Source organism: Bos indicus, chromosome 25 (assembly GCF_029378745.1).
Source record: "Bos indicus isolate NIAB-ARS_2022 breed Sahiwal x Tharparkar chromosome 25, NIAB-ARS_B.indTharparkar_mat_pri_1.0, whole genome shotgun sequence".
Taxonomy (NCBI): Eukaryota; Metazoa; Chordata; class Mammalia; order Artiodactyla; family Bovidae; genus Bos; species Bos indicus.
The window spans coordinates 7,659,705-7,686,644 of NC_091784.1; the positions used below are offsets into that span (position 1 = coordinate 7,659,705).

The 26,940-nt window shown below is 42.2% G+C and overlaps 1 protein-coding gene across 18 annotated transcripts in view; it reads left to right on the forward strand.

Annotated features, from left to right (window-relative positions):
- Nucleotides 1–26,940, forward strand: part of RBFOX1 (RNA binding fox-1 homolog 1) — a 2,439,741-nt gene that overhangs the window by 2,400,433 nt on the left and 12,368 nt on the right. For 9 of the 18 annotated variants that reach the window (XM_070779612.1, XM_070779611.1, XM_070779618.1 and 6 more), the window contains one exon: nt 18,711–18,763. The exons of the other annotated variants lie outside the window; for them this stretch is intronic. In XM_070779612.1, the coding sequence (XP_070635713.1) occupies nt 18,711–18,763 (53 nt within the window). The remainder of the gene's footprint in view (nt 1–18,710; nt 18,764–26,940) is intronic. 18 annotated transcript variants of the gene reach the window in all.

Genomic DNA, 26,940 nt, shown 5'->3' on the forward strand with positions numbered 1-26,940 from the left:
TACTCATAACCTATAAATAATAGGTTCTATGTCAGAGAGAAATAGATTAATAGCCTTTCCTAAAACTCAATAGCAATAAGTAGTCATGTCTTTGGGGTCATGGAGCAGTTGATCTATAGATCACCTATTTAAAATTATATGGTGGTAGAGATAGATAGGGGCTTCCCTGATAGCTCAGTTGGTAAAGAATCTGCCTGCAATGCAGGAGACCCTGGTTTGATATCTGGGTTGGGAAGAGCTGCTGGAGAAGGGATAGGCTACCCACTCCAGTATTCGTGGGCTTCCTTGGTGGCTCAGATGGTAAAGAATCTGCCTACAATGCGGGAGATCTGGGTTCGATCCTTGGGTTGGGAAGATCTCTTGGAGGAGGGAATGGCTACCCACTCCAGTATTTTGGCCTGGAGAATCCCCATGGACAAAGGAGCCTGGCGGACTACAGTCCATGGGGTCACAAAGAGTTGGACACGACTGAAATGACGTAGCACAGCACAGCACAGAGATAGATAGGTACCTACATACATAGATGGGTAGGTGGATGGATGGATGGATGGATGGAAAGGTAGATAGATGATAGGTACATAAGTGGTTAGGTAGATGAATGGAAAGAAAAAGAGAAGAGAGAAAGAGGGAAGAAAAAAGGAAAGAAAGCAAGAAGGAAGGAAGTATGGACAGATAGGAAAAGACTATCTCTCTATGCTCTCATAATAAGCTTCACGCCAGGACACAGAACTAAATTCTTATGTATAGCCTTAGTTTGATCTAAACTGAAAAACTAAAGGGGTTTGAGTTGATTTCCGTTCGTGTGGGTACTCACTACTATTTTAGAATGTTTTACTTCCTGGATTTAGATTAAATAATAGAGAAATGTCATTAAAATAAGGCTAATAATTGCATTTAAAATGATATACCATTTTTTGTGGAGTATTTATCAAATCATATAGGCTAAAAACTAAGGAGTTGCCAGGCTACAAAGCATATATACGAGCACCGTGAAATGAAAAATTTAATTTACCCTTCAAATTTTTTTTGGTAGAAGGGTTAATTTTTAAATATTGTAATACTTTAGGGACTTCACAGTTTTACTCTTTCTGTTGAAAGCTTCATCTCTGGATCCTGTGGATTCCTGAACGAGGGTAGACCATGCAAAAGCAGAGATAGGAGGGAGGTTTCCTAGTTTTCCCTGTTCCTCTTGTGTGAACAGAGTTAGATCAAGGTTGAAACTGTTTCTGGTTAAAAAGCACCCATTCTCTGTGATGTGTGTGATGAGGGATTTCAGGACCTTGGACTCATGCTTTGTGTGAAGCACTATCTCCTCTGCATTTCCCAGGTGGTGCTAGAGGTAAAGAACCCTCCTGCTAGTGCAGGAGATGTGAGAGACATGGGTTCAATCCCTGGGTCAGGAAGAAACGCTGGAGAAGGAAACGGCAACCCACTCCAGTATTCTTGCCTGGAGAATCCCATGGACAGAGGAGCCTGGCATAGGATCGCAAGGAGTCGGACACGACTGAAGTGACTTAATACTCTCTCCCATGGCCAGTTCAAGACCAGGTGACTGCTTCTGATGACATATTTACTAGTTTTCCAGGACAGGAGAAAACCATGGACCGTGTAATATGGTGACCAACTCTCTTGTCCGGAGAATGGCCAGACTTTAACCAGGCTTCTTTCCCATATGCTGTGAAAATAGCTTTTCTTGTATGAAAGGATGACAACAGCTTTGCTTTCTCCTTTTTTATCCAGTTTTGTTTTGAATGTTCTTCCTCAGCAAAGCAAAAGTTGGCAACTCTATGATAGACTCCATATTATATTTTATTTACATTTTCAATCCTTTTTGAGAAATCCACTGGTGGAAAAATAGAGTGAGGGTGTTGTAAAACTTGGTGCCGCCAACAGTGGAATTCTCAGATGGACGAGGACCTGAGGGCTTAGTTCATGGGTGTCCAGAGAGGATAGAGCCACAAATAAGACCAGGACCCGGAGTCCAAACACATCCCAACATGTTGAGTTAAAGCGTAGCAGCAAGGAGTGGTTACTCCTCTGTATCTTTTATTGATAGTGCTCTGTTGAAGTTGTTCTTGGTTTTAGCTTTTAATCTTTTCCACTGTTCTCACTCATCCATTGGACTTTCCCGGTGGCTCAGACTGTAAAGAATCTGCCTGCCATGCAGGAGACCTGGATTTGATCCCTGGGTCGGGAAGATTCCTTGAAGAAAGGAATGGCAAACCCACTCCAGTCTTCTTGCCTGGAGAATTCCAGGGACTGAGGAACCTGGTGGGCTACAGTTCATGGGGTCGCACAGAGTCAGACCCGACTGAGTGACCGACACTTTCACTCATCCTGATGAGCTCTTCTGGGTCCTGCAATTTAAAAAAGAAAAAGTTGCTCTGTGAACTTGTAATAGGAATGAGTCACTAATGTCTGTATTTATATCGTTTTTACTGCAGTGCCCAGAATAGCACGTACAGCTTTCAATTAGAACACTGGGTTGAAAATATGCATTCATACATAGTAGTGTATATAATCTATTCTTATTTTTTATTTATATTCTTGTCCTTCTTTTTGGTTTAAAGTTTACTTTCTTAACTGGTTCGTTTTTTCCCCCCAGTGACTCAGGGTCCCCTCAGGAAGAGAAAGTGAAGCTGATTAATCTAGACAGCTTTAGGGTAACTAGAAGGAAACAGGTACTGTCTGTAAATTTCATTTTCCAAGATACACAAGCCAGATCAAAAAAAAATTTATCAATAAAATTTGCCATATATATGAAAATGCTCCTGTGAAAATGTTCATTAGGTGGAAACAGAGGACTTTGGTACTCTTACTGTTTCCTAAGACTTCTTGAAGTTTAATATAGTAGCTGGGCAAACTTTGATTCAGATCACCTCTCTGTGATAATTATAATAATTATGATAATAACAGTGATAGCAACAGTGGCTATGTATGGAGCCCTTGCTCTATGATTGGCACTGTTCAAGGTGCTTTATAAAGACAGTCATGGACTTGGCATACCAACCCTATTAAATTGATGTTGCCACCTCCATTTCACAGATGGGGAAGTCAAGACTGGGGAAGGATGAAGAAGAAGCTCAGTTCAGCTTGAGAGTGAAGTCTATGCCCTTAGTCCCCAGGCTCTGAGCATCTTAGTAGAGCAACCTTGAGGAGTCATTTCTCGGTCTTCCATCACATCATGTGTGATGGGTTTATTGATTCCACCTCACAGAGTGGTTCGGAAGTTTCAAGATACTGCTTATGAAATATTCAGCACATCAAGGGGACTATATAAAATGTTCTCGTTTTTATTTTCATGTTCTTATTTCCATAATCCTCAATTCCAATTATTCATATTTTATTTTATATTCCCGTAACATTATCCACTTGGAGAAGGTAATGGCACCCCATCCAGTACTCTTGCCTGGAAAATCCCATGGACAGAGGGGCCTGGTGGGCTGCAGTCCATGGGGTCGCTAGGAGTCAGACACGACTAAGCAACTTCACTTTCACTTTTCACTTTCATGCATTGGAGAAGGAAATGGCAAACCACTCCAGTGTTCTTGCCTGGAGAATCCCAGGGACGGGGGAGCCTGGTGGGCTGCCATCTATGGGGTTGCACAGAGTTGAACACGACTGAAATGACTTAGCAGCAGCAACAACATTATCCACTAAGAGTTTTAAATCTGGAGAGCAAGAGTGAGCTTGGAGGAAACCAAGACTATCTAGGTTATTTTAGTTCCACCTGAATCTGAGAGTTTGAATCTGAGCATTTGAATCTGAGCGTTTTAATCTGAGAATTTGAATCTGAGGGTTTGAATCTGTTTTCTTTAACCCATTCCAGAGCCAAAGTTTAAGGAAGGTAAGCATCAAATCTACTCAGCTGATTATGCTGTAGACATGACTTTTAAATAGACTAGGTAGGATTCTGTGCAAATCTAATCCTTTTGAATCCACTGAGTTCTGGAATAATTTGTTTGTTTTCCTTTGTTTCTTTCTTTCTTTTTTTAATGGAAAACCATGTATTCAGGGGCTACATAGGTCCTTTAATTGATCAGTCCTCAAAAGTTCAGATTTTGATAAATCAGGTTTTCTTAAAGTGAGCAGTCTTAGGTGACATTTCCTGCCACTTTTTAAATCTTTGCACCATGTAGGTTCCTCTTTTGAAGTTAATTTTTCAGCAGTTGACTCCTGTCTGTCAGGTGGTAGTACCACATTGGAACAAATGATCTGATCAGGGAAGCAGTTTAGTGAGGGCAGCCGTGTAATGATCATTTAAGATGGATCATTTTAAATAGGCCACTTAAGTGATTGTTTAAGACGGGATAACGCATCAGACAAGGGACGCCCTGTCAGTAACGACGCTAGGACCACAGGCTTCCCCTAGGACTATCAAAGGACGAGGAGGGCACACATAGCCATCCTCAGTGGAACTCCCAGGCCCCGGCGGGAGAAGCAGGTCCAGGCACGGTGATGTACACCCCGGGAAATCCCGCTATTGGGGTTCAAGTCCAGTGTCTGTCAGCCTAGGTCCTGGCTGTTATGCTGTTCTTACAAAGTCAGAGCTAAGGCACGTTTGCCGCTTCAAATAGTCATAACGAAGATGCAACTTAGTGATTAAAAAGTGAGTGGAATTTCATGCTCTCATTTATTTATTTTCCCTATGGATCAATAATTCTGATTGAGCATTCACCGGACAAATTACAGTAACTACGATAATTATATTTTCTGCCAGCCTGCTCTGCAGATGGACAATGATTCTATTTGATGAGGACTGAGATGGCCTGGGAAGAGTGAAGGAGGGAGTATGTAGTTCTTGATGGTAGCATCAGTGTGATTTGGGGAACTTGTGTTTACGGACACAGAGCCCTCAGTGATGAAAAGTAATATGTCTGTTACTGATTGATGTATTCCCTGAGTTTCTCATTTTTAATTTACACATATGCATACACACACACACACACACGCACACACATTGAGAGAAAAAGTGCTCAAATTTTTCTTTCAAGAACCAGTTGCCTTGGGTCCATAATCTGTAATGGTTTCTTAACTGGTGTTAGGCACTGTCAGTTGAATATATAATTTAATTGAAGCCGTTAGAAAAAGAAGCAAGCCTGTAATAGTCAACAGACTGGACCAAGAAGGAGTTGGGGAGATATTAAAGGAAATTCCAAACCCAATAGACCATGGCTGTCACAGCCATGTGGGGAGCTATGTTTGCCAGTGACAAGACAAGATATAACAACTCCTTTGGTCATGTCATGGCCTAATTACATACTTTTCGGGTTGCAGATCATTGACTTGATGGGCCACAAAAAAGCAAATAAAACCTCTCAAATATCATCAAGACCTTTCAACTGTGAAGGGTTTAGAGGCAGGTGAGAAAGCCCAGTGCTTTCCAGAGGCCGGTCAAACACCTCTGATGAGAAACTGTACACAGAAGGCTCTGGATCAGCCATTTCCATTGCAAATAAAGACCTTTCCTCATAGAAGACAGTATTCCAGTCAAGTGGAAGGGAACAGACAGGCCATAGATAGACTCTGGGGCTTCTCAGATGGTGCTAGTGGTAAAGAATCTGCCTGCCAATGCAGGAGATACAGAAACACAGGTTCGATCCCTGGGTCAGGAAGATTCCCTGGAAGAGGGCATGGCAACCCACTCCAGTATTCTGCCTGGAGAATCCCATGGACTGAGGAGCCTGGCAGGACCCTGCAGTCCACAGGGTCACAAAGAGTGAACCATAACTGGAAGGGACTTAGCACACACACACACACAGATAAGCTCTGAGCTCATGAAGCATTCAAGAATGTGACAAAAATTAAACCCGCTCCCCTACGCCTTTTACTTTTGGTCACTATCACATATCCTAGAAGATCTATCTTTGCAGGTAAGAAGGAATTTTTTATTAAAAACTTCTAGTATTTCTTTTAACGTTATCAAAGCAAGTTCTGGCTCTTATACCCATGAAGAGAATTTGAATTCTCTTCCAGAAGAACTGACTTCTGTTTATATGTAGGCTTTATTTTATTTTCATATTTGTGTATAATACACGCCTGTTAACAGTCATTGAACAGAAATAAATAACTTATGATTTTCTCCCTAGGGTAGATCACAGTGATTGACTCTTCTGGAATTAGATTCTCCTCCAAACCATAGTGCATTTCATCTTTAATTAACATCCAAAACATTTAGAGTAGGGACTGCTATCAGAATTTAGGGGGATGGTAGTTGGGTAGGAGGGGCTTCCCAAGTGGCTCAATGGTAAAGAATCAGCCTGCAATGCAGGAGACATGGGTTCGAATCCTTTGTTGGGAAGATCTCCTGGAGGAGGAAATGGCAACCCACTCCAGTATTCTTTCCTGGGAAATCCCATGGACAGAGAAGCCTGGCGGGCTACAGTCTATGGGGTCAGGAGAGTTGGACATGACTTAGCGACTAAACTACCATCACCAGTTGGGTAGGAGAGGAAATTGCAATAGCTAACTTGTCCATGCTGTCTTTGTTCCCAGCTTATTCTTGCTACATTATGATGTGTGAATGTTTGGATCAATCAATAGATTTGGGAGAGAAGATTCAGAATCAAAACCAAACAGCCTTTTCCCTTCATTATTGTAATCACTTAGATTGAAATGCCTTGGCCTGAGAGTCTAGAAATGCATCACATGTCTGATAACCTGGATCAGTGGTTCCCAGTGTTTTTGCAGCTGTGGAATTTCTTTAAAAAGAAAACTAGGATCTCTGGATGCTCCTAACATCCTTATAATCCCTCTAGCATCCTTTTAATCCCTACTTTCATGGGCCAGTGTTGTCATTTGAAATTTGATTGCATTAAAAGATGAGAGACTTCCCCCCCACACACACCATTTCTACATGGTTAAAGGGTTTGTGGATCACTTCTAGAAACTAGAATAGGAGCCCACGTGGTGGGGCTGGGGACACATCAAAAAATGTGTCCTGGAAAATGTTAGTTCCATTGCTTTGTTAGAATGATAATTTCTCTGCTGTTTTTTTTTTTTCAATTGTTTTCTTTAACGTCTTTGACTTGAACTTAAAATTAACAAACAGCGGGGAAAGAAGTGCTTCCCTTATTCTGTTCTACTTTCAAGGTTAGAGGGGTTCACACTTAGGGTCCTTAGACACTTGCACTGCAAAGCGTGGTTCCTTGACCAAGCAAATTCCAAATTGGCCTCACCAGGAACTTGTGAGACATGCAGACTATCAAGCCCCGCTTGGACCAGAATCTACACTTTTAAGATCCCAGGGAGATTTGTAGGCGATTTATGAGAAGCACCATTCTCGAGGTGCTTCAGTTCTACCCCGGTAGGCAGTCAATGGGGCTTCCCAGGTGGCACCAGTGGTAAAGAACCCACCTGCCAGTGCAGGAGATATAAGAGATGCAGGTTCGATCCCTGGGTAAGGAAGATGCCCTGAAGGAGGAAATGGTAGCCCACTCAGGAACTCTTACCTGGAACATCCCATGGACAGAGGAACCTGGCGGGCTACAGTCCATAGGGTCGCAGGGGAAGTTGGACATGACTGAAGTGACTTAGCACGCACACGGTCAGTAAACAGCGTTCACTCTAGGTTCTCCCGCCACACGTCTTGCACGTGTAAGAGAGTTTGTAACTTGCTGACTAGTGACTGTCTCCTCTGCTCTCTCCCTTCTTCAAGGAGAAGGTCAGAATTGCCCGAGGCTGGTTGTCCCTCACAATCCATTTTGTTGTGACTTCCTCCCTCAGCTAGCCTAGGGCCACCGATCATCATTTTCTTTACCCCAAAGATCCAAAGCTAATCAGAATGATCCTGTGCTGTTAACAATATCTCCTCATGGGTTGTGAATAACTGTAGACTCTCCCTGTTATAAAACTTACCCTGGAAAAGTCATATCAGACTCCTCTTACCTTTTTGGAGTCCCTGTTTTGCCATCTGCTAAAGGGAGAGAATATACCAGTTAGAATCAGAAAGAGGCAAAGGTGAACACTCACTGTTTTATCAACTGCAAAAAGGTGGTGAAAAGCATGGTGTCATCAATAATTTGACGATTGACAGATTTTTTAGAGCATATATGGTTGAGGGCTTCCCTGGTGGCTCAGCAGTCAAGAATCCACCTGCAGTGCAGGAGATGCGGCTTCAATTCCTGGGTCAGGAAGATCCCCAGAGTAGGACATGGCACCCCACTCCAGTATTCTTGCCTGGAAAATCCCATGGACAGAGGACCTTGGCGGGCTACAGTCCATGGGGATGCAGAGTCAGACATGTCTGAGTGATTAAGCACACACACACACACACACATACACGCACACATGCGCGTGCACACACACACACAATTATTTGAAATTTGAGGGACTTCCCTGGTGTTCCAGTGGTTAAGATTTCACCTTCTAATGCTGGGAGTTTGGGTTTGATCCCTGCACAGGGAGCTGGGATCCCACGTGCCTTGTGGCCAAAAAAAAAAACAAAAACAAAACAAAACATAAAACAGAAGCAGTATTGTAACAAATTCAATAAAGACTTTAAAAATGGTCCAAATCAGAAGAAGAAAGCATTGAATATATATGGACAAAATCAAGAAAATTAAATCCATCTGAAAGGACAGATCGTTTTTAGATGAGGCAGTCTTTCAGGACCCACTGTAACACTAACATGTGGGAACCTGTGCTTCCTCAACTTGTCATTGCCCTGGTCGGGATGTAAAGCGGGGTCTCTCACACTCCTTGTGCCTACTCTTTGACTGGTACATGCATTGGCCAGTCTGCTGATTCGCCTACAGATTGCAATCAGAGAATGAGATTTAGAGCCTGAATCTCAGTTCGTAAGTTCCTTACTACACAAGATAATACTGGCAAGCTAATTGACCCTCCACTGTCTCATCATTAAAGGGGTGGGGGGTTAATGAGTGATGCCTGCCTTCCTGAGTGGTTGTGAGAATTAATTGTGTTCATGAAGAGAAAGCTCCTTGCATAGCACTGATGCTCAGTAGCACTCAGGATATTGTCATCAATATCATCATCCTTATTATCAGCAGCATCACTAAACTAGGAGCATAATTTGTTTTGTTGACTCAAAAATGAGTCCCTTCCTGTGGCAGCAGGTTCTCTGAGTCCAAAATTTTTGCCTCTAGAAGATTTTTTGTTGGTTTTTCAATCTTGACTTTCATCCTAGAAACATGAAAACACATTGACCTGAAATTGGCCAAGAGAGTAGAACTTAAATGTTCTCACCGCAGGCAAAGAAAGGTGACGCTGTGTAGTGATGGATATGTTAATTACCTTGATTGTCATACTCGTTTCACAATATACATGGGTATTAAGTCATCAATTTGCGCACCTTTAAAAAAAAAAAAGGCACGCTGTACAGCCTGGTTATAAACAATGTTAATTTGTCAATCGTATCTCAAAATTGGGGAAAAAAATAGGTTGGGCAAAAATGTTTTGAAGGAAGAAGCACCTGGGAACCTTGTGATCAAACAGCCTGTACTTCTGTTCATCTTTCTCCTGGATTATTTCTTCTTTTTTCATGTCCAAGGAGGAGCTGTCAGGCTGCCAGGGGCGCATCAAGTTCGTAGGAAAACACAATCGATTCCCCCAATGTAGACCCTGCCCCCAAACCAACATGACTTCAAAGAGTCAAGAAAAAAAAAAACCCAAACCTGCCTATGTTGCCCTTTTCCTATCATACTTGATGAGAAGTCCAATGCTGTGGTGGTAGTGGGTTTTCGGAATCCCTAGGGATTAGGACGTTTCTGGAACTTTCCACCATCAGCTCCCTTTGTTTTGCACACAACTCCTAGGTGGACCCAGACCATCTCAGTGTGGCCTCTCCACCATCCAGAAGCTCAACCTGGACACCCTGTGCTTCTCCTGAGCCTCCAGGAGCTCGGAGACCCCCTCCTCAATATGAGGTGGTTTCTCCTAGAACAGCGGTCCCCAACCTTTTGGGCACCAGGGACTGATCTCATGGTAGACAGTTTTCCCACGTCCTGGGGTGGGAGTGGATGGTTTTGGGATGACTCAAGTGCATTGCATTTATTGTGTACTTTATTTCTCTTGTTATTACATCAGCTCCACCTCAGATCATCAAGCATTAGATCCTGGAGGCTGGGGACTCCTGCTCTAGAGAATAATATATGCTGTTCAGAGAATCACCCAGACCCATCTCCAACCTGTGATTGGTACCCCACTGTGCCCTCGTTTGCCTGCCCAATGAAAGCTGAGGTAGAATTTTACCTTCCTGAAGGTTGCAGCCACCTGAAAATGACCTACAACCTCAAAAGACTCTTAACTATCCCCACTTGCCCTAAACCCACAGCAGCCCAGGACTTAACACAAACAGCCAATGTCTTTGTGGAGGGAGAGAAGCTTACAGTGTTCATGAGTCCATGCAGCTAAAAAAATTAATGTCTTCCCCCAAATGGGCTTCCCTAGTGGCTCAGACAGTTAAGAATCTGCCTGCAATGCAGGAAACCCAGGTTTGACCCCTGGGTTGGAAAGATCCCCTGGAGAAGGGAAAGGCTACCCACTCCAGTATTCCTGCCTGGGAAATCCATTGGACAGAAGAGTCTGGCGGGCTATAGTCCATAGTGTTGCAAAGAGTCAGACATGACTGAACAATAATGTATTCCCCAAAGAAATTGCTTTCCCATTCATGTTCTCATTGATCTGCACATACATATACCAAAAAAAAAAAAAAAAGCCCAAGAGAGGGCTGTGCATGTGCACACGTGTGTGCAAGTGTGCTGTTTGTTCCCATTTTCCAGATGAGAAAACTGAGGGCCAGAAAGATGAAATGATTTTTCTGTTGGAACACAGCTTGTGCGTGGCAGGGCCCAGCTTCCAGACTCTGCTAGTTCTCTTTCACTTTAGCTGAGAAAAGCAGCGCAGTGGGAACAAGGGAGAGTATTATATTTTGGAGAAACTAACATTACAGAAGAGGGCTGTGCCAAGGTCTCCAGGAAATGGAGGTGCCCTTGCGTTTGAGGGTCTACAACTCAGAGGTTTGGTGAGGAAGATTCAAACTGGGGACAGATTCGCAGGCTTTAACTCCTTTCGCATTAAACTTTTTAACGTATGCAATGTTAGTGTAGGAACTGTTGCGCCATGAAATAGTTTTGAATGGGTGTGAATGCATTCCTCTTTTAAAAATATCAGGATAGCCATTTCAAAGGAGTCTATAGTTAATCTACTTATTCGCTTGTTTTTTGTACTTCATCTTGATTCTACATGACGTACATATGATTTTATATATATATAAAACAACAGGGCAGGGAAAAATATGAACCTGATTGGAATTTGTACAGTTCTAGAACTTTAGAACTGAGTCGGCGGGGGGGAGAGGTAAAATACTGATCACAAGCAAATCAGTCTTCCTTTCAAGGTGATAAAACTGAAATATAAATTAGATTATGAGCTTCGAGACAGCCAAGCCCAGTAATAGACCCTCCTCAGTGGTTTAAAGACCATGAGCATGGCCTCAAATTCCTTAAGCTTAGCTGGGTGCCTTGGAGAAGGAAATGGCAACCCACTCTAGTATTCTTGTCTAGAGAATCCTGTGGACAGAGGAGTCTGGTGGGCTGCTGTCCATAGGGTCGCACAGAGTCGGAAACGACTGAAGGGACTTAGCAGCAGCAGCAGCAGGGGTTGCTGGCCCATTGCAAGCCCTCCTTAAGCATGTGAGGAGTGAATGAATCACATCAGTAAACTGTTTAGCAAAGGCACCCAGTAGAACTGTAATAGGAGCATCTTTGTCTGCATGTTGTATTTATGCAGGAATCCATCATGGCTGGATTCCCTGAGAGTCCAGCAACTTTTTAAATCTGACCAACGACCTGATTAGTGTACCTTTCTACCTGAATTTTATGTGTCTAAAAAGAATCATCTGGTAAACATAGTTATTTAAAAAGTGAGAAATATATTGAACAATGTATTAATTACAAATGCCAATAATTAAAATATCAAGAACTATAAATGATGGAAATCAACAGTAGCACAATTTAATTTAAAAAACAAAAGAACATGCAATTCTTATTTCCTGTAAAGGCAGGTACCTATGTTCAGAGAACATATGTGAGAAATTAGTTCTCAGTGCTGGCAGACATATTAGAAACACCTGTGTGGCTTTTTGGACCTACCTGGGTACCACTCTCCAGAATTCTGATTTAAATGACTGGATCTGGTCATGAATATGTTATATTTTAAAAGATGGTCTGATCATTGAAAGAAAAAGTGTTAGTCACTCAATCATGTCCGACTCTTAGCAACCCCATGGACTGTATAGCCCACCAGCCTCCTCTGTCTTGGAATTCTCCAGGCAAGAATACTCAAGTGGGTTGCCATTCCCTTCTCCAGGGGACCTTCCCAACCCAGGGATCAAACCCAAGCCTGCTGCATTGCAGGCAGATTCTTTACCATCTGAGCCACCTGGGGAGCCCTGGTCATTGGTATTTTATATTTTTTAAAAGAATCTTAGAAAAAAAAAAATAAAAAAATAAAAGAATCTTAGAGTACTATAATGAGAACCTCTATAACTAACAGATACCCTGGAACTTATAGCTAGAATTAAATTAATTTTGTCCATTGCCATTTTGGGGCTGACATCTGTCAGACCAGAAGACTCCCTTCTCAGGCTGAAGGAATACTTTAGAAGATACCCTTGAAGGATTTTAATCACATACCTGTGTGTCTGTGTGTTAGAGTGAATATTCATAGCATTGGCTACAAGAAGAAACTCACTGTAAGTGGCATCAAGCCTGCATTTTGTGTAACAATAGAGACAAAGATTAACTAAAAGGCCAAAGAAGGGTAAACGACTAGCACCTTTAACAGTACAATTTAAGACCAGTATTATTTGATGGAAGGACATCTCCGGTCTGGCCTTTCCCTCCACCCCCACCTGGGTGGGAAGATTTCTCTGTATCTTATTCATACCTAATCCCTCACATCTCCTCCAGCAACCCTGGCTGGTTATTATTTTCATTTGACTCTTAGAATTCAGCTGTGGGTGGTTTGTCGAAGAAAAGAAAATTGCCGAGAGATGAGATTTAGCCTAAGATGAAAAGCAAGATATTAAGGAAAATATAGCAAGTTCCAGGACTCATTTAAGTGTTCCCACCAGCAGAGTCAGATCCAGTGTCTAGGTGGCCGGTCTGTGCAGAGGTGCCCAACCTTTTTGGCACCGGAGACTGGTTTTGTGGAAGAGTTTCTCCATGGATGGGGGTAGAGTTGGGGGATCCTTTGGGGATGATTCAAGTGCGTCACATTTATTGTGCACTTTTTTCTATTGTTATGACATCAGTTCCACCTCAGATCATCAGGCCTTAGATCCCAGAGGTTTGGGATCCCTGATCTATGGAAATCATCATAAAACATCATGAAGTTTGGTAATAGATTAAAAGAGAAAAAGGCTATGAAAATTCCTCCATAGACAAGCCACACCCATTATGGACTCCATACCCTTTGTGGGAGCATCCCTGAGCAGAATCTTAGAGAGTGAATGAGACTTGGGGTCTTGGAATCTAAAAAAATAGAACAGATGAATGTATATAATAAACAGACTCACAGATCTAGGGAATAGTGGGGAAAGGAAGAGAGGAGGGGTAACATAGGGATATGGGACTAATAGATACAAACTACAATGTATAAAAAGAAATAAGAACAAGGATATATTATAAGTATGGGATACTTAGCCATTATTTTATAATAACTGTATATGGAGTCCAATCTAGAAAAATACTGAATCACTATGTTGTACACCCTAAACTAATATAATATTGTAAATCAGCTATACTTTAGTTATAAATAACAGAATAAAATATCAAAATATCTTGATTATGATTTTTATATTTAAGCGAAAAAAAACACAAAAACACAAGAGTCTTTACTCAATGCAGCTATCTCGAGTTTACCTCCATCCGTTAACATCTCGTTCACATTACATGACCTTTCTCTGTCTCTGTTACCTTATCTGTGAAGATGGGGAGGATAAGAGAGATTGTCAAGAAAAATAAATGAATGAATACATACATACAGCACTCAGCAACCACCTGTCATGGATAAGTGCTCCATCACTGTTAGCTAGTGGCCCTTTGGTGTCCACATTCCAAAGGATCGAAAGGAACACAGCCTTCTGTCTTGTGCTCAGTAATTGACTATATCCTCATTTTTCTTAAATTAGTCATCCTCTCTTCTTCCACAAAGCCTCCCTCTATCCAGCAGTCTTCTGGGAAAGGCAGGCTTTGAAGCGAAAATGAAAATGAATTTGCAAGAGATGTCTCAGCAAGTTTTCCCAAATTTCTCCATGGTAAAAAAAATTACCCAGGACCACAATTCCCTCCCTGGAGGTCTTGTCCAGATAATCAGACTTCTCTCCTGGAAATTCTCATGCAGGTGGTCAGGGCTGAAACCCAGACATCCATATTTTTTAACAAGCATTCTAAGTAATTGTCTTCAGGGAAGTTTGAGACATTCTGGAGTAGAGGGAGGGGTCAAAAATGGGGACGAATTATAGGTTAAAAAAAACAACAACATGGAAAAGAGAATTAGATGCAGACTTACTAGGAAAAAAATGGCAAGACCCCGCCAAGATGAGCTTGAGTAAACCCATCGGGAAGAAGAGGATCAGAGGAGGAAGCAAAAACAGGAGCATGATATTATGGCCACGTTTCATCAGCTTCTCCTGCAGAAATGGGGTTTAAAGTTCATTCTCTGAGAAGGCTTTCAGAAAGTAAAAGTAACCAGTCCTGGGTCATGTGTGGTTTTCTATGATCCAGCCTCAGAAACCATGTAACTAGGTTGTCTCAGAGACCAGCACGGAAGGTGGCAAAATGGAAGTTGCAAGAGAAGCAAAATCTATAACCAATTCCGTGTTCCAACCCCCTTTCCACTCTGCATTTGTAGCATCCCCAGTGCTTTGTGGCCATGGCTGAGCAACCGCTGCCTCTTTTCAGACTCACTCCCAGACCCATGAAGTCAGGACCCACCAGAGCAGAGTTCAGCTATCCCAGGCGGTGCTAGTGGTAAAGAACCCACCTGCCACTTCAGGAAAGGGGTCAAATCCCTGGGTCAGGAAGATCCCCTGGAGGAGGGCATGGCAACCCACTCTAGTATCCCTGTCTGGAAAATCCCATGGACAGAGGAGCCTGGTGGATTTCAGTCCATAGGGTCGAAAAGAGTAGGTCACGACTGAAGCAACTTAGCACACGTGAATCTAGGAGGGCTTCCCTGGTGGGTCAGTGGTAAAGAATCTGCCTGCCAAGCAGGAGACATGGGTTCAATCCCTGGGTCAAGAAGATCCCCTGGAGAAGGGAAATGGCAACACACGCCAGTGTTCTTGCCTGGAGAATCCCATGGTCAGAGGAGCCTGGCATGCTGCAGTCCATGTGGTCACAAAGAGTCAGTCATGTCTTAGACTTAGAATTGCTACTTAACATCACCATGAATCTAGGAGCTGCCAAGGTGAGAACCAGTCAACTAGACAGGTGCTTCTCTCTTGGCTGTGTAATACACTCACCTGGAGGTCTTTAGAAACTATTGATGCCTGAGACCCACTCCCAGAGCTACCCATTTAATTGGTCACTAGGTTTTCTAGAAGCTCACTGGGTGTTTACTCTGTCTGGCCAAGGTTGAGAAAGATTCTGCCAGACTTAATCATTGACAATCATTGAACAAACCAGTTGGCTAAAAAATCAGATCTAACTGCGTTTGAAGTTTACATCCTCAGGTCTGAGTCGAGAGTGAGGAGCAGACTAGGATTAGCAAAAGGGGACAGGGCCCAGGCCAGCCTCCTTTCCCCTCTTAAGAGTTGACCCGGATGTCCAGAGCACACCTGGGTTGCTCTGATCACTGAGTTCTCCTGTCACTTAGGGCACAGCAGACTGCTTTGCTACATTGTTAATCTCTTTGATCACACCTCTCTCTGGTCATTTGGAGTAAATGATTTCACAGAGAGGGTTGGATCATTTATGGGCAATCTAAGATAAATAGTTTATCTTCAAGTTAAAGCAGGGAGAAACAGAACCACATTAAAATGTCCTAACAGAGGAGGCAGGGCTTCCCGGGTGGTTCAGTGGTAAAGAACCCCCCTGCCAATGCAGGAGACCCAATCCCTGGGTCGGGAAGATCCCCTGGGGAAGGAAGTGGCAACCTGCTCCAGTATTCTTGCCTGGAAAACCCCATGGACAGAGGAGACTGGCAGGCTATAGTCCATGGGATTACAAAAGAGTTGGACATTACTTAGCAATTAAACAACAGCATCAGAGGGGACATAGACACCACAGTGAAACCCGCCCCTTCTTCTCCTCATTCCTCTCTTGACCTGATCTGTGGGGTATCCCTTGCCAGGCTCTTATTTGACAGGCATTTTCTATTAACTGTACTCATAATCAACTGATGAAAGAAAGTGTAGTTTAGAGGGAGATGTGATCACACAGGCTGACTCCAGGGAATTAATCAGCTCTGTAAAAACCATACTTTTCTGAGATGTTAGGATAGACCTCCTGGGATGGAGGGAGATTGCTTGTGTGGATTAAAAAAATAAAAGTCAGTACAGAATTAATACATCTGAATGGCTACTGTTTTTTAGAAATATGTTTATATATCTTTTTTTGGCATTGCTGCAGAGTCCATGGCACATTCCTTTAAATATCACTGTTGATGATAACTCTAAAGTTTGATATAGGCTTGATTTGATAGTCAGAGGTCATCTGAGGCAACTCTTCTGAAGACAGTGAGTCATCAACAGGAGTAGTTGCCTTTGTTTGGAAATTTACTCAGGAATCAAAGGCACTGAAAAAGCCAAACGGATTATTAAAAAAACAAACAAAAAAATAAGAAGAATATGGAGAAAGAGTAGCATTTTTTTTAAAGAGCAAATATATCATGTCAAAAAGAAGAGGGCTAAGAAGGACAATCATCACATTTTCTAAAAACCTGGTACAATTCAAGAAAAGGGTCTAGTTTCTTTATAATCATACTTGTAGGCTATATTTTTACAAAGGTTCTCTCTTCATCGGACCATTTATTTTTTTATTATTTCTGTTGGTTGCCTCCCATGGTTTTCCCGGAATCTAGCATGCTTGACAGTCCCTTAGGGAAAATTCAGAGGAGAGATTCAAGGTAGTACTGTCTTTAGGATGAGTGAGTAGGGATGCGATGGAGCCACCTCATGAACGAGGCCCTGCCTCGTTGATAAGTGCATAGCTGTTCCAAAGAGCTTGTCTCTTTGGATAAACCAGATGACCCTTCTTGGTTACTGTAGGTTGTTCTTATGGGTGTGCTAGAAACAGAGGTCCTTCCAAAGTGCTTGTTTGATCCACCCAATAATATATTTGTAATTTGAGCTATCTATGTCTTATGCCTCTAGAGTCAGTCCAAGGTGAGCAAGTCAAAACAGATATTCAACTCAAGCATCTTCATTTTCAGGGATATTAAGTTTAGTGCTCCTCAAACCTTGAAAATTTGATGCCAGGTACTGATGGGGCCCGAAAAGTTTGTGTCAGAGCTGAAAGATAGCCAACATCTAAAGACACTGACTGTGTTTTAAGAGAGGTAATAAATGAACTTAGTTATGACTTTTATTACAGTGGATGAGAAACATAAAAAATGCTGTCCTCAGATCACATATGAGTTTTGTTAAGATTTCATTGTCATGGCAATGATGAGAATCTTCAGCTGAATGTTAGATTCTAGTGAATTTCCAAGTGGTAGCTCCATGTATATTTCAGGGAGTTACCTTCTGCAACAGGAAAACTTTCTTAAGATGTTTTAAGAGATGCTGGATCACTAGACCAATCAAACTGAAATGCATTTGTCTTGGTTCTAGATGATTCCCATGCACAGAAGACTCTAACAAATAAGAATTAGAAGCCTTAGTACTCCTGCCTCTGAGGCATTTAAGAGCCTTGCCGATCTCATTGGGACATTTTTGTAATCTGCCTGACACAGATGTTCTTATTTCTAGAGAAACAGACAGTACCCCTGGATTAGAATATATTACCTTGTGGAAATGCCACAGTTGGAAACATCTTAAGAGACTTTTATCATCTTTCTGGATTTATTAAATCAAAGTGAAATAGCGTTTTCCATTTTTATTTTCTTTTTTAATACTGCATCGTTAAAAATAATTTGGCAAGACAGGGTTTATTTCAATTGATGAGTTCTCTTACCTTCTTTATGTAGCAAGCCTCATTTGGTGAGAAAATTATTATCCATAACACAATACCATTTAACGTTCTCTTCAGAAATGATGGCATTGCTTTTTCTTTCCTTTAAAAATTTTTTTAATATTATACTATAATAGTAATAAAGTCTGGAATTGTATGATTTTCCTAGCTAGTTGCAGTATACTCTTTTTCTAATGTCTATTTTTTTCTTTTTAGCATAGTCTCCTTTGAGTGTAAGAAATCCATAGAAGCTCAGTTTGAAAAACCCTAAGCCTTAGAAACCCACCCTGGCATGATAACATGTTAGTAACACATAGTATTAATATCTCATGCAACAGCTATACATGGTCCATGTTCTGACATCACCATGATTTTGTGGAAGGGTTCCCTCGCATGCCTGTTTCATGATCTTCCTCAACTCTCCAAGCCCACAATAGCAACACATTTCCTTGCCACATCCATTCAAACTCAGCACCCTTCCCTTACCTCATCTGACTACATCGAACCAATTGGCAGAGAGTGCATTTCCCCGTGAGCGAGCAGTATTGTGAATTTTATCTTCTCTTCCAGAAATCAGTTCGTCTTCGTTGCAGCAGATGAAATTTCTTGTAACACCTCTGCAGGTAACAAACATCGCTACTTCTTGGTGCATCCATCCGACTCTCAGTATCCTTTGTTTTTCTTTTTTTCCCTTCACATGCTGCAGTCGGTCATGCTAGAAGGTTGAGTTAAAAAAAAAAAAGTCATATCTTTGCAGAATAGCTGGAGCTTTTAGGCTCTGCTGTCTAAAAAGACAGTAGGCATTTTGCTAACTTGGATGTTTTATTTCCGGTTTTAATAATACATGATCCAGAAAAGTAAGACTATATTGAATGAAGCCACAATAAAATATTACAGTATAATCAGTGCTCTTAACATTAAAATACTGAATAGGGGAGATTTAGGCACACAGGCATGGGACTTCTATGTTTTGGGACGTATTATGTCTGGGTTCACATGGGTTTCTGTGGGATTATTTGGGATCTTTATGGAATGACTGTTTTATATTATAGGCCCTAAAAGACTGACTCTATAAAGCGGGAGGCATTGGGGAATATAATAATCTCTGTCTTATAAGAAGAGGATCTTCATTCCATTAGTTAAAGATCTATTTCCTTTCTTTTAACACGTATTATAAGTAGTAAGGCATGAGAGAGACAGAGTCTTCTGTTTTTAAAATCAGTCAATTAGCAAGTGGAAATTGCCCAGTTGCATGGTGTGTCCATCAAAATAACGCCTGTCTTTTTACTTTGATGTGGTTCAGAACAGTTGTGTTTGGACTTTCATTAGCATGGAATTACTTGATTAAATGTCAAGATAGGTGAGTTGCCTTAACTAACAACAGAATTCTTTTATTTATTTATTTATTTTGCTTTTAAGCCTAAACTGTGACCCAAACAATGACTAGGAGATCTTACCCATGTGTTGCTTTTAGCCAAGAAGGGAGGAAATGACAGCTCATCCCCATGTCATTGAGTGTGCCATGACCTTCAAAAGCATACATTAAACAGAGCCCAACATATAGACATTCATCTGTCACCAATCACATGTTATCAATAGCACAGTGAACAAAGGCATGTTTGCAGCGCTTCATCCCCTGCTTAGGGTCTTTGGAGAGAAAGACATCAGGGGAGCAGGGAGAACTAGAAACAGGCACCCAGCCCTCCCTGATCTATTTCACTGATAGTTTCAGTCTCAATATTTTTAATGGGTTACAGTGTTCCCCTGAGAGAGCCTGAAATATACATGCTCACATGATAAAGCGCTAGCTTACAACCTTCCTAGAAAACCCTGCTCTTTCCCTTCTAACCCCTAGCCTCAAGTATCTCTATTTCTACTGTGAGAGATGGTGAATTCACTAATGCCTAATGGTAGAATGTAGGGAGTCCTATTACTGGAGGTGGTTGGGGGGGACTATAGGAAGAGTCACTTAACCTTTGCAGAACCTACAGAGAGAATGGAGCACGCAACTGAAGGGGAAATCAGCTTGGGGTGGGGAGGAATGTCGGTTTAAAATGTTAATGAGCATCTTTTGTGGCTATGCTGGTCATCCAGAGCCTCCATCCTCCCAGTGAGCCTGAATGCATGTTCCAGTGTATCTTAGGCTCTATTTTGACATCATAAGTCAAACACTGCGAAGTTACCACCTAAGAGGTAGATATCGATTTTGCCCTGTGACTTAACAAACCCTGCCTTGTAAGCAAGTGGTCTGCACACAATACATCGAGGAGAAGCTGCAGATAATGAAAGTTTGCCCGAATCGAGAGAGTGTCTTCGCCTACCTTGTCTAATTTAGGATGGCTGCTCTGTAAATTCTTAATGAATTGCTATTGATCAAATTTCAAATTGAGAGAGATATCCCTGTGGCTTTGATGGTCATATTAATAATATGTTGTATGCTTCATAAAGTTCAATTTGAACTCTGAATTTTGAATCAAGCGTGAAAAAGGAGACACCCATATCCATCAAATGTGAATTATCTCCTAGCCAGATCACTCTCCTCACAGAATGAAAATGAAAAATCAGAACTGTGCAGTCAACAAAGGTTGTAACTCATGGTTTCAATGAAGTCTTGCTCACAGGCTGGGAAAAAACCCAGGGCACCCACACCCTAAGCAACCCAACCATCTGGAATTCTCCCCTCTCTATATAGAATAACACTCCTTGTTGTTCAGCTGCTGTCATGCCTGATTCTTTGTGACCCTGTGGACTGCAGCACACCAGGCTTCCCTCACTATCTCCTGGAGTTTGCTCAAAACTCATGTCCATTAAGTTGGTGATGCCATCCAAATATCTCATTCTCTATTGCCCCCTTCTCCTCTTACCCTCAGTCTTTCCCAACATCATGATCTCTTCCAGTGAATCAGCTCTTTGCATCAGGTGGCCAAAGTGTTGGAGCTTCAGCTTCAGCATCAGTCCTTCCAATGAATATTCAGGGTTGATTTCCTTTAGGATAGACTGGTCTGATCTCCTTACTGTCCAAGGGACTCTCAAGAGTCTTCTCCAACACCACAATTTGAAAGCATCAATTCTTCGACGCTCACACTCCTTAGGGTGGGTCTGTTGAATCCTCATGTCTCCTGGATTTCAGTATTTGACCTCAAGAGGCAACTTATCCTATTTAAATGGGGGGGGGGAAAGCAATTGATAAGATGCTTAAAATCTGTTTGGAGGGCCTGATCGATTTGATACCTGAATTTCTTATAAGTATGCATTACTTTATGTGGCTGCCTATGGGGGCAGAGATGGCCAGACAGTTTTGTCTTGGCTTGGGGCAGAGGTGGTGAATTACAGATCATCCAATAGGAGCAACAGGAACTCTGAAGAGCTTTTCTTTCTGTTCCCAAAGGAAAAGTGAAGATGCTTCCTTGGGTCTTTGATAGAGACACCCAAGTTATTTTGGTAGAGCCAAAATATCAAATATTGATTCTCCTTTGCTAGACACATAGAAGAAACTTGCATGTGTTGTTTATGCGATTCTATTCACATGGGAATGTATTTTTGTTGTTAGTGGTATTGGTTGTTTTCTTCTTAATTTTGTTTCTGAAAGACACGTGTTTACGTGGCTGTCTCATCCACCTTGAACACACCCATGGCTTTCACATTCTGTAACATCAAGAACCTTTGATGAGCTGGATTCTGCAAAAGATGGAAAAAAGGGCAGTGGTTTTTCCTCCTCTTCCATCCAAGTCCTTCCTGTCGCTGGGGTTCATTGGAACTTTCTTTAAGACTGGTCAGGGGTTGTAGTTGTAGCAGAATGTGTGAGTCTTATACAAAAACAGAGGTTGAAAAGCACGTGACTTATTTTGATAGAACTGCTGGAAGTTCATGTCAGTTAATTTGTACATGTTGGGTCTTCACTGTTCCATATATCACATTAAATAAGTCCAGAGAAGGCTTTCCTTCCAAGAGCCTCCATCCTAGTGCAGACCAGACCTCAAGTGATAGGATGATACTGGAGGATCAGCTGTGGTCTGACTTCTTTTTTTTATGATAAATTGGACTGCTTCGTGGATTGCAGTGTGACCAGAGCAGAAGAAAGGGAATCTTGCAGCAGACCCCATGAATGAGCATATAATGTACTTGCATGTCAAGTTATGGGCTTCCCGGGTGGCGCTAGTGGTAAAGAACCTGCCGGCCAATGCAGGAGTCCTAAGAGACGCTGGTTCAATCCCTGGGTCGGGAAGATCCCCAGGAGGAGAGCATGGAAACCCACTCCAGTATTCTTGCCTGGGGAATCCCATGGACAGAGGAGCCTGGCAGACTACAGTCCACGGGGTCACAAAGAGTGGGACACAACTGAAACGACTTAGCACGCACGCATGTGGAGTTATGCAATAGCTATAATGAATCAAAAAGCAAGGATAGGGTAGAAAGTAAGTCGCAATGCTCCTTTATATTCACCGATCAGAGATGGCCTCTCTGAGAGGGTGACACTTGAGCTGGGACCTGAATCGAGCCAGGGTGAGAGTCAGGTGAGTAACCGTGGAACCGGAAGCATTTCAGGCTACAGCAGTAGCACGTCCGGAGGCGCTGTGGTCGACGCATGCGTGAAATGTTGAGGCTCGGAGCCTGTACAGAATATGAGTACAGGGAAATTTTCAGAGATAACATCAGAAAGACAGCCAGGGGTCCACACAAATTAGGACTTGGAGGTTACAGAAATCATTTAAGATTTTAAGTGTGATAGGAAGACACTGGAGGGTCGACAGTGGTCTTTTTTTTTTTTTTTAAATGATGAGTTGGACTGGTTTTTGGATTTGCAGTATGGCCAGAGCAGAAAAATACGGAGTCTTGAAGCAACCCAAGGAGGGGTGAGGCTGACCTGGTTTAGGATGATGGCTGTAGAAGAGCTGAAAACTGGTTTATTAGGCTGCATTTTGACAAGAGAACAAACAGAATGTACCAGCAGATTAGAGAGATGTGCAAGGACCAATTTGTGTTAGATGCCCGCACCTTCCCTCTTCCTCCCACGGTGTATCGGTCATTTCATTGAAGAGTTAAGACCTTTTGAGAGCAAAGAAGACAAGCCCTTCACCCCTGCAGTAAATAACTGTCCCCCAGATAAGCTTCCCTGGTGGCTCAGAGGGTAATGAGTCTGCCTCCACTGTGGGAGACCTGGCTTTGATCCCTGGGTGGGGAAGATCCCCTGAGGAAGAAAATGGCAACCCACTCCAGTATTCTTGCCTGGAAAATCCCATGGACAAAGGAGCCTGGCTGGCTACAGCCCATAGAGTTGCAAAGAGTCCAGACATGACTGAGAGCTTCACTTTCACTTTCAGATAAACTTTGTTGAATTCCCCAGGTTGTAGTCATAACTTGCTGTCATTTATTGTGCATAGTCCATGTACTAGCAAGTATGATAAATTATATACATATATGCATGTATGTATATATATATGTATGTATGTATACATGTGTATAAAATTCATTACAGTATCTGAGTGGGGCAGACGTTACTATCACCGTTATTTGCAAATTTCAAAAGAACAATATGCTCAAACCCAGAGAGGTTTGGTAACTTGGCCATGGTTACCATGGTTACACAGGAGTCTATCTGATGCCACTGTTCCTTCCACTGAACTGCACTGCCCCCAAGTGCTCCTTTCATCTTGACCTTGGACGCTTGGTCTTCACCTCCAGGTGGAATTCTGCATTCTTCAGTCGTGCTGTCTTGCTTCTAGAAAACTAGTATTTGTGAACTGGGGAGTGGGCATAGTTGTTCAAATTTGGAGGGACCCAGGTGGTTCAGAGGGTAACGAATCCTTCTGCAATGCAGGAGACTCAGGAGACACGGGTTGGATCCCTGGGTTGGGAATATCCTCTAGAGAAGGAAATGGCAATCCACTCCAGTATTCTTGCCTGGAGAATCCCATGGATGGAGGAGCTTGGCGGGTTGCAAAGAGTCGGACATAACTGAGTGACTGAACACACATGCAGTAGGATTAGCTATTTATTAATTGTTTTCTTTAAAGCAATTATAACTAGGTATATACAAGGATATTTATTTTCTTCAATATTTTTGAAAAATTGCTGTCAACCTGAGTACCCAACAATGCAGTGGGTAGATAGATTAAAATATAATATCATTAAACAATAGATTATTATGACACAACTGAAGCAACTGATCACCACCACCAGGGAACTAAATGATTCTCTAAACAGATGGTCCAGTGGGAGTTTATTTGCCTTGGCCCCGTCTCCTTCATACAGCTCGTGTGTGCTGAGCACATGACGTGTGGGGCCCAGGCCTAGGGGCGCAGGACTGAGTGGCAAAGAGAAAATTCTGCACATCCAGGGGGACAGAGGGGGACACCAGCCAATGGTGTTTTAGAGCAGTTCTCCAGAAATCTTTCCTTTGCTGAAAAGCAGTGGCTAAAAATCAACAGAGAAGATAAACCATGCCCTGGAAAGTACCAGACACTTTGAGCTTGTTGTTTTGGCTACCAGTTGCCCCCTGCTTTGGGCAGCTTGTGCACATGTTTATGTGTCTCTGGGATGCAGGTGAGGCTGGGTCTCCATCTGGCAGCAAGTTTCACACCTTCTACCATGCCAGGTACCATCATGTTGGTTGGGAAGCCAGCCCAGGGACAGACTCTCAGTCCTTTTTGAGCACTTGATACAGACACGTGGGGCCTGGGAAGAAGCCTGGACCAACACTCCTGCAAACGCTGCTGAAACCAGTCTCCTTGGGGCAGTGGGTTGCTGTCCACTTTTATTAGAGACATTATTTATCAAGCTTGGGGCCACAGTGGGGAGTATCACTACCCCCTTCCATCTTTTTATTCCCCACTAACCTGAACACACACACGGATACTTGCACACCCAGGCAGCCGCACTAAGGCTTCAGATACTGTTTAGAAGAAACTTCTAAATTGACCATTCCTCTAATTGATCCTTCAGCAAATTTCATCTAAGGGTCTCTCCTTTCCATTTTGGCGATCTGATTATTCAGCAAAGTTGTCATGCAGCAAATCGATCGGTAGTTAATTGGTCTGTTTCCAGTAAAGTGTGATGTGTGTTCTAATAGGGGAAGCGCAGGGTGCTAAGGGAACATGCAGGGAAAGGAATTTAGTGAAGATCTTCCGAGTGTTGACTGAGTGCTGACAGTGGACCAGACACAGTTCAGAGCCTGTTACATGCAATAATAATACCTCCTAAAAATGAAATGTCTTTATCAGTTTCCTTATGAACATTAACGATGTCTAGAGAGCTCTGAATTAGCCTGAGTAAGGGAGGGTTAATCAGGGCAAATTTAAAAAAAAAAATATACAACAGCAGGTGTCAAATGTCAGATTGGGTGATGATCACCTGCAGAATTTATCACACATGCATAAACAACAAGGTCCTAGTGTACAGCATGGAGAATTATATCCCATGATAAACCGTAATGGAAAAGAATATTTTTATTTATTTATTTTTAAAAATTTTATCAGAGTAGAGTTGCTTTACAATGTTGCATTAGTTTCTGCTGTACAACAAAGTGAATCAGTTATACATATATCCCCTCTTTTTTAGATTTTCTTGCCATTTAGGTCTTTATACAGTATTGAGGAGAGTTCTCTGTGCTGTGGGCTTCCCCGATGACTCAGCGGTAAAGAATCCCCCTGCAGTGCAGGAGATGCAGGAGATATGGGTTTGTTCCCTGGGTCAGGAAGATCCCCTGGAGGAGGGCATGGCAGTATTCTTGCCTGAAGAATCCCATGGACAGAGGAACCTGCTGGGGTACAATCCATGGGGTTGCAAAGAGTCAGACACGACTGAGCAACTTTCAGCATGCTTGCCCTGTGCTGTATAGTAGGTCCTTCTTAGCTATCTATTTTATACACAGAGTGTATATATGTCATTTCCAGTCTCCCAGTTCATCCCACCCCTTCCTTCCTTCTTTGGTATTCTTACGTTTGTTCTCTACATCTGTGTCCCTATTTCTGCTAGTGAAGTAAGTCAGAAAGAGAAAAGCAAACATCATAGAATATCACTTATATGTGGCATCTAGAAAAATGGTACAGATGAACTTATCTGCATAATGGAAAAGAATAGTTTAAAATGTGTATATATCTGTAACTGAATCCCTTTGCTTTACAGAAGAAATTAACAAACATTGTAAATCAACTATATTTCAGTTGAAAAGTACTAAAACTGAAAAAAAAAAAAAAAAATACAGATTCCACTCCATCCTGCCTTCTCCATGCCTCAGAAATTCCAGTTCCTAGATCAGGAGATGGAGCCTGACAATCAAAGTTCTTAGGAGTTTCCCCAGACCGTTCTCACAGAGGAGACCTCAGCTCACACTCCAGGAAACATTGACTTGACCCGTCAGGAATCTTTTGTCTTTCAGTGAGGAGAACATTCTGTAGATTTTTCTGGAGTCGTTCTCTGCAACCTGGTGACCGATTACCATGTGGCCACGGAGCCCTCTGGAACGTGCTTGGTCCATGTAGACGTGAGCTCTCAGCGTACAATACACAGTAGATTTCAACAATGAAAATTGTTGTATGAACAATAGTATGAACATAATGTAAAGTATGTCACGCATTATCTTTATGTCAGTGACACATTGAAATGATACTATTTTTAATCTGTTGGATCAAATTAAAATATAAAAATAAATGACACCTATTTTCCATTTATTTTTTTTTAATGTGGCTACTGGGAAACTTACAATGTCCTATGTAGCTTGTCTTTCTGGCTCTTACCATATTTCTATCAGAGAGCCACGTTTTCATTCATTTTGCTCCAATGAATATTGAAAGAGTATGTG